Consider the following 9181-nt stretch of genomic DNA (forward strand, 5'->3'; position numbering starts at 1 on the left):
CTGTTAATTGTGGTCCAAACTCATTCCACTCATTCCTAATGCATTTCTAACATCTCACTTCTTCACAGGGCTGACTTTCAGGGAGCAATTATGTCAAGATAATGCACAACTGACCTGCTAGTTCCTGATCGATAACAAGGCCAATACAGTAAGCACATGCACAGCCCACAGAGGTCTTTTCCCCCCCAAATGTTTCACAGATTTACAGAGAGAACAGTAGAATTTAGCGCCTGTTGCCAATCTCTGTATTGCCACACACACAGGCTGCCCCAGAGCGCTCCTGTGTCCTGGGATATCTCCTATCTCAACCCTCTCTTCCCCCCCGGTGTGGAGTAATCGTGGGTGTGAGCTCAGAGCGCTCCGCCTGGGTCATCCCTCTTAGTTTCCGGGATGACTGATACACATGCAGACAAGCCTTAAGGTGTGAAACAGGAAAAGGAATCAAAACTCTCCCTTCGCCGGACGCGCAGGGGAGGAGCCGGGGTGTCACGCGGGCCCCGCTCCCACGGGTGCCGGCGCCCCAATCTCGCCACCCCGTGATTAAAGAATGATTTATAGAGGCCCGTAGTGTAGCAATCCGTCTGCTGGATGAGATTTTCACCCAGGAAGAGGGCGGGTAAATCAAATCGAGGGGGGGAAGAGGAGGCTGCCCCGCGCGCCGATAGGACCAGTGATTAAATGTTATAATCATCTTCGCTCAGTGTAAAGCTGGTTTGTGTAGCATAGGAGATACTGCGGGGGGGGAAACGGCTTCCACAATTTATGGGGCACACACCGGGCGTCTTGTTCAGCTTTTCCTGAAGAAAAAGAGTGATGAACATTACAGAAAAGCAACACCCAAGCACTTATCTCTAAATACACATACAGCAGGGGAGATTTATCACACAACTCATTTTGTACACAAGATCCTGCCCGTGCTTTATGGGGTGAGGGTTACTGCCCGGTGCAAAGCAACTTTTCAGTGTAGAGATGCTGACTTTGGTGCGTCCTTACAAACAATATGGAGCTGCTATAGCCTAGTGTATACTGTCTCTGATTTATAATGCGGTCACTATGCCTATGCGGATTTTTAATGGAGCCAATCATTCACCAATGGGAGAAAACACACTGTACTAACCAGAGTAAACCTGTGTGGGCTTGTCACAAATGTATTTCTATTGTTAGTTTTGATTCAGTTAATTGCATGTTTAACATTTATTTGAAAAGTGGTTTGTTAAATGTTGAGTCGACAAGCAGCTGCTCATGGTTCAATGGCTAACTTGACATCTCTGGACCTGGAAGGCAAACAAACCAAAAAAACAAACCATTTCCAGAATATAGGGGCTGTATATCATTAATATGGGAAACAAGTATTTTGTATTTTAAAGGTGCACTATGCTACTTTTGAAGTGAAACAAAAAAAATCTTAATATTTATGTATATTTGACCTTGTAGTGACTCAGTGGCTTTATCGGTGCAGCATGGCACCTTTGCTTTCCCTCACAGTGGCCTTTATGATGCTCCAGGATCAGTTATTTTTATGCGTTCGTACCAGAAACTGGCCCCAAAACAATTGATTGTGGAGCATCATAGATGCCACTGTGAGGGAAAGCAAAGGTGCCATGCTGCACTGATGAAGCCACTGAGTCACTACAAGGTCACATATACACAAATATTAAGATTTTTTTTTTTTCACTTCAAAAGTTCTATAGTGCACCTTTAAGTCAAGTCTGACTCACTCACTTTGGAGGACTAGGCCTATTGGATGCCAGTGTAAATTAATGAACCATTAGCCCTAAATAGTGCTCTGTTCAGTCCTGCACTGAGGCTACAGCCATCTTAGTCCCATATAAAATAGTTTCCTTAAAGCACCAATAGAACTTTTCACAATCTGCATTCAGAGCACTGCACTGCTGCTCCACTCCCCTGGGGCATCTTTCTATATGTATCCATATATAGGCCTAGTTTTATGGTGATCTGAGTGGATATGTTATTCCCAAATACTCAAAGAAAATGAAAACACAAAGGGGAAAGTCGATATCATTGTACCTCCGACATATGAAATTGTAGGTTTGTTGAGCAGCAGTGGGACCAGAGGCGTAGAGAGATGAGTTCAAACCGTCACCACCTTGTTTTTGCTTTCATTTCGTCCACGTGAAGGTACCACACATACTTCTAAAAATAAAAAAAATATATATTGCTGTACTCTTGCCTATAGGCTCCAGTACGAGAACAGCACAGTTCTGAACTTAGTAGACCTACTGAGGCAGCGATCAAGTACGCCTGACTACCTCCATCTGCTGGTGGCTTTTAGAACAGCAGCAGAGAAATAAACTTTTTGTATCTAAGGTGAAAGCGAAACCATTCTTCAGTTCATCGCTTCCTGTTCGGAGTATCGCAATGGCATGCACGAAAAACAACAAAGTAGACAGTGCTGAAACACCTACACCAGGTAAAAGTGTGACCAGTGATTCAAATTAGCCTTTTATATGGACTATATTTTTTTTCCCCCATGTCTAATTTCAGTCAAGCTTTTGCTGAAGAAATTCTACCCGATCGTGGCAGGAAATACAAAAGACTGCCATATAAAAGTTGTCAAGAAACTTAAGAAATATGGAGCGAAGCAAGTGGACAGCGCTGAGAAGAGTGAAGTGGTGCTGATCTTCTGTCCCATCGTCACTCGTTTTGAGACGGACATAAACGCTGCTCTGAGTGAACTCCAACTCAACGGTAGTGCACCAAAAACTACAAACTGACTGTCTGTGTCCTCGTGTCTTCATTATTGAACCTCTCTGCTTTCAAAGAATGTCCCAGGTCACCGAAAGTCATCATGGTGGCCATGCATCACACACACAAGGCCGATTACACCGTACCGCCCAGGAGAAAGCACAGCCATAACGGAGAGGACGTCCCGGTGGCGCACTGTCTCTTCCACGAGACCAGGGGCCTCTTAAAGTGTCCGGCCAACAAGCAGGCTGTCAAAGCCATCCGGAAAGAAGTAAGTCTAAACACATCCTAATCTGTTCATTTAGAGTGGGACTGACTTCACTTACAGTGTTTTATTTTCATGAGGTAAATAAGCCTCACTACAATTAAACATCAATTTAAGCAAATAATCAAAACAAACAGGCAAACACACAAACAAAACAACCGCCTAACTAACTATATACTGTGTACTCTCGCTCAAACTGGCAAAGTGTGGGAACTGGAATTTAAACACTTTAAAACTTTAAAGCCACACCGTGTAACATGTTACCCAATAATAATAATAAGAACTTTATTTATAAAGTGCCTGTCGCTGGCACAACTGCACACATCTGCGCCGACAGTCCCTCTGACCGCTACCGTGCATTTACGCACGCACTCATCCTGGCCTATTGTACATGTTTTTAGTGGTAGGGGAAACCAGAGTAGAGGAAACCTACGCAGACACGGGGAGAACATGCAAACTCCGCACAGAAAGGCCCCGTCCTGGTGGGAATCGAACCTGGTCCTTCGAGCAGTGAAGCACGAGCGCACAGATAATTTCATTGGTGAAAAATACCTAAAAAAAAAAAAAACTAAATCTGAATCTAGTGAATTTGAGGTGATTTGATGTTTTATGTTTACATGAACTTGAACACAGGCAGATGTGGGCGTGTGTGGTTTATGCTTTTTGGTGAGGTTTATGTTTCATTGTCATTATTTGTACCTGCCCTGGTTGTCCAAGACAAATTTATAATATATAAGGAATAGTCTATCTGTAACTGTAACTATGCTTGTACATAAAGTTCCAACTTGTCTCCATGGAGATGCTATGTTGCCAAATTGCAGGCCCAGGCATCAATTATACGCCGTCTATTACATTTGTAAAACATTTAAACTTACAGACAGTTACTTAAAATACTGTAAATTTAGGTTTATGTATATACTGGTTATTAGAAGAGCATGTAGACATTTGCATACAGCAGTAAAGCTGCAGTTCTGTTTGGTTTGCGTTTGACAGAAATCTCTTTTTACAGATGGGGATCAAAAAGTATCGAGATCGATTTAATTAATTCATGTCTGCGGAATAATTCAAGACAACGTCATGCAAGACTGAAGATGATGACTTTGATAAAAGGTGCCAGTATTTGACAAATGTGGGCCATAGCCTTTACCACTTTGTCTCTTTGTCTCTTTGGCTAAGATGATACTTTAAAGGCCCTATACCTGACCTTTTTTTTTTTGTTTACAATGAAAGTTTAGACTTATATTAGTAGACTGACATTGCTCACTCCTCCCCATTTACACCCATTGGTCCCAACGTTCCTACTCCATTTCTAACATTGAGCTTAAAAGCATGTTTCATTGTCACTGTCACACTAATGCTATCAAAAACAAACAAGATAAAAATGCTTAATAACACATGCAGTCTTTTCCCCCCATAAACCACTGACTGCATATTGAAACACTGAAGGAGGACAAAACAGATTTCCTTTCACCACGAGCAAAAAAAAAAGAAATGGGTCCAGGGCCTTTAAGTGGCCGCCGTTGAGATGTTTAAATTTGCATAAACAAAAAGCAATGGTCTAAACCTAAAAGCATTAATGTAAACTTTGGACGGCCTGTTACCACTTGATGATTGTGAAGTTATGTTCTGATCCATTTCTGCATAATGTAGAAATGGATTCTTTTCAGTTGCCAATTTGATTTATTATACAGAGTCCTTCACACTTCCAAAGACTCGCTGTATTGTACTGATAGCATTGTTGAGCATTCACGGATCTTATTTAATTTTGTGCGCCACAGAATGCAGCGTTAGCTTCAATAAATTCACTGTCGCACAAAGCTCCCTGCCAGGTCTTGTGTCTTTTGCCTTTCTCTCTGCATGTCTGGAATTAAGATGCAGTTAATGCAGTTTTGTGCTCGCTCTAATGACGTCATCCATCTCTGCTGTGCTTGTACCTTCAACAGTCTTTACCTCTAAACACCTTCTAACCAGCTCCACCAGTCCGGTAACACCCCTGGCTTATGTTTCTGTAGTAATATACAACAATATACACACTGTACATCCACATCTGATACCGCAATACTTCCCTTCTATTAAACACTGCACTGTTGCTCGGACTGCATGCACTTCACTCCACTGCTCACAAGATGGCACTTGAAGATGACATTTCAGCACATAGAGGCCTTGTGCTGTAGTGAGTGGTCCCACTGTACATGCTCTGATACAGGGCTTTGTAAATAAATACGGCTGGAAAACGTGGGCTGTTGGAGTCACATTGTGTTTTGTAGTATTATTCTGATAAAAGAAAAATGGGCAAGAAAATGATAGAAACAATGCAAGTAACTACACAAGCTAATATGACTAATGAATAATTTGCACATGAAGGCTGAAACTTACAGAGATTTTTGATTTTGAGACAGGCACTTCACAACTAGCATATTTTTTACCATAATAACAATATATGTTATTTATATTGCACTTTCAAGGAAACCTCAAAGTGCTAGTGTAGTATATACAATATAAGGGGCGACGGTGGTGAGGTTGGTCGAGCGGGTCACCTTGTGATCGGAAGGTTGCGGGTTCAAATCTCAGCCCCCGCAGACTGTCGCTGTGTCCTTGGGCAAGACACTTCACCCTACCTGTCTCCAGTGTCTGCGTTCATTGGTGTGTGAATGAGAGAATGAATGGGTGCCTGATAAAGGCCATATAAGTCGAGTCCATTTACCATTTATTCACCATAAGACCAGCGTTAACTCATCTGAGAGTCATTGTAAAAAGACATCTCCACTTAAAGTAACACTTTTTTTTTCTTACACCACCATACACCAAACTGTATGTGCCTTTAATCTAGATTTTGAAGTTGTTTTATCCCATATTTAATATCGTAGATTTCTTTTTACTGGAAACTAGTTTTCTCATTAAGATTTTCTAAGTCATATCTGAATAAACTTAGCTAGTACTTGAACACCCACAAATTTTAACCTGACTCCATTGTTCAGATTCGTGCCGCTGGTCGGGTCTCCCATGGCAAACAGGTCCTAGTTGACGGGTCAGACAAAGAGCGGTTCAGAAGCCCCTTATGAGAGACCAACAGGCCCGGTAAGAATCGTGAGGCCGTCCAGCCGTGGGGCCCACACGACCCGGCAACGGACAAGTGCACGAAAATGGAAGTATGTATGGATGAAAGAAAACTTACAATCATTTACCCCTGTCTATGATCTACTCGGCAAAATGTCCTCAGATTTATTCCCTTTTTACCTGCAGTGTAGCAAACTAACTGCAGTAAGTTGCATGTAAGAAGCAGATTACCATGACCACGTCCATCTTTTACTTTTACTTGGAGATGTTCATGATTAACTTTGCGAAATCAGAAATGCTACACGATTGTCAAAACAACCAATTAGGCCTATGTCCATCTCTGCTTGGAAGCACATTTGGCTAACTGACCAGAACATGTTGCAACTGTCACGCAAATTATCTTTCTTGGAAACATAAAGCAACAAGTCCCTGTACTCATGCGCCCTGGTGCAGCCCGTCGACTGTGGACACGCACCGCAGAGCCGGTGTGTGGCGGGAAACGGAGGAACTTGCACGGGAAAGCGTCCCGTCTCCATCCGTGACAGGCCGAAACCCCCCCCCCCCCCCCCCCACACACACACACACACATCTGCACACATGCCCCCCCCCCCCAGGGCCACACAGAACCACAAACCCCAAAGTGAGTCCTCGCAGACAGGAAATGATGTCAGTTCCCGTCTCCAAGGAGATGGAGGCAGTTGCTAAGATACTGTGACACTATGATTTTTCTCTCTGTTTTCTCCCTTGCTCCATGTCTGTCTATAACACACACAGGGATGTCACCACAGATAACGGGAGGCTCTCTGGTGTCTCTCTCATACCCTCGCACAGATGGCCATGAGGCACCGGCCGGCCAACTCTTTTTTTTTTTCTTTTTTTTTCAATCCGCATTTCTAAAAATAAACGTCAAAATATTGGCTTTGTTCATGTTCCTGATTGGATGCTCAGGGCAATTTAAATGCATTGCCCGACTCGCTTCGCGGATATCAATAAAAGCTGTTCAGTTTTGCATTTCAGCTAATATTAATAATGAAACGTCTCATAAATTCAGTCGCCACTAAAGCTCTGCGATTTCAATGGACAATAACTCAGGAAAAACATGGATAAAGTCGTAGAGTGATTTGCCTTATTGTCCAATTGACCCTACAAGACAACTATACATATATAAATATTACAATAATTAGATTGAAGAGGGATTTTCTGTGTGTGGAACAAATATGTATGAAGCAATTTAATCTTGTAACAAAGGACTGTTCTAGATGCGCAGAACACAGCATCTGAATTGTATGCAAACAGTCAAAGAACTACAGCATTATGTAACGACTGGCCCAGCGTTATTGATCGGAAGAATCACTTTCAGCAATGTAACGCTTGAATGAATGCATTGCCCGAGGGGGTTCAAACCCACTCCCTGAGAAAATGAATGGGCTGCATTCTTTCTTATTTTGAAAATCAATGTTTGGCTGTGTTCATAAGGAATAGGCAGCATTCGTGTGATTGCAACGTTTGAAAAGAGCCTATTATTTCAAATTGAGGTGGCGGAAAGCTTCTATTTGATCACGGTTCATTGTTAGTATTTTTTTTTTTTTTTATATAAGCGGGTCTCTTCTGTCAACTCAAGTGATCTATGGCAGTGGTTGTCATAGTTTTTTATTGAAAATACCACCGGGGAAACATGTAACACCGCAACTAACCCTGGGAGTATCAGGTTTAAACTTCGGCCCAATTGGGGCTACACGAGGATTGAACACGTCAAATCCAACTTAACTGTGGCTGAGGTTGTTCTGAGCCAGAGCACAAAGCAAGACAAACACATGAGCAAAATTGTCTTTACATTACACAAAGAACGGCTCTACAGAAGGAGCCTGAGTGTTACTTACAGTACCATACCAAGTTTGACAGCCTATCCATGGCTAGTTTCTCATATCCACAGATGATGGCATTAACATGTGCATTAGGGGTGGGCCATATTGCATCGCATATTGTGATGTTGCTTTTTTTAATTTCGTGATATAGATCTTAGGCCATACTGCCCTGTGCATTTTCTTTTTTGGATACAGCAAATGTAATGCTATTCTAATGCCCATTTTAATGCTATAAACTCAAAAGATTGACATACAGTACTGTTTCCAAAGACTTTCCACCAAACATGGGAGTGAGGAGAATTTTGGATACTGAAAAGCAAGTTAGACGCAACAACTTGAGAGCTAAACTTTGTGTATAATTTGATGGAGAATTTAGCAAATCAAATATATGTATTTGATTTGGAACCATATTTCTGTATTATGAACTTGTGAAGTAAAAATGAGGAGGTATCCGGGCAAAACACGCAGCTCTAGGCCACACAAGTCTTCTATCCCTACTATTGTTCTGGCTAATGTCCGTTCTCTGCAGAATAAGAGTCGTCGTCTACGCCCTTCCCAGAAGATGGTGAAAGACTGTTGTGGAGCGGAGGGAGCTGCGCAGGAGGAAGACGAAGGAGGAGGAGCTGACCAGTGCAGGACACCATGCTCTGGAACAGGGACAAACCCAGGAGACGCTGCACCGTTTCAGAGTAGCACTGAAGGCAGACAGCCAGGTTTCCTCCGGGTAAAAAAAAAAATCTGACTTAGCTAATGAAGTGGCCCTGGTTGTTCTTCAAAGTTTATTCCTGAACCCTCTCCCCTCTCTGATCGGCCTTTAAGAGCTGTATCCCAAAACGCGCTGGTGATGGATGGATGCGAGTGAGGGGATGTGTATCGGCCTCCCCTCAGTGTGAGCTGCACCTCTCTGGCGCTATCAGCATGCCACATATGTCTAGGCACGGTCCTGTCGCTGCCAAGTCCTCCCCTCGACCAAGCCCCCCCAGCCCCCCCCCCCCCCTGCCTCATCCTTCTTCTCACATCCAGTGATTTTACTATTACCACCGCTCTCTATCCCTATATAGCCGGGGTCTTTTCTGGATTAGCACCGAACGCCTTTCCCTACTGATGACACAAGCAATACGTGTTTGTTCATTTACTGGGCACAAGCGCATATGCCTCGCTTTCTGTCACTCCAGCTGCACAGGCTCTCAAGGTTGCACGTACACGCACACGCGCGCACGCACACACATAAGGGGTGTATCAGATCCGATGTGCAATGACACAGCGAGGACATGGAGTGGAAAGGAGA

At 43.2% G+C, this 9181-nt stretch overlaps 1 protein-coding gene across 1 annotated transcript; it reads left to right on the top strand.

Annotated features, from left to right (window-relative positions):
- Positions 1–2334: 2334 nt before the first annotated feature.
- LOC306979101 (uncharacterized protein) lies at positions 2335–4016 on the top strand (the record flags this gene model as incomplete). Its single annotated transcript, XM_079577916.1, has 4 exons — positions 2335–2431; positions 2506–2709; positions 2784–2977; positions 3981–4016. The coding sequence occupies exons 1-4, from the start codon at positions 2380–2382 to the stop codon at positions 4014–4016; spliced, it is 486 nt and encodes a 161-aa protein (XP_079434042.1). The 5' UTR covers positions 2335–2379.
- Between the last annotated feature and the right edge of the window lie 5165 nt (positions 4017–9181).

Source organism: Gobius niger (genome assembly GCF_951799975.1).
Source record: "Gobius niger genome assembly, chromosome: 19".
Taxonomy (NCBI): domain Eukaryota; kingdom Metazoa; phylum Chordata; class Actinopteri; order Gobiiformes; family Gobiidae; genus Gobius; species Gobius niger.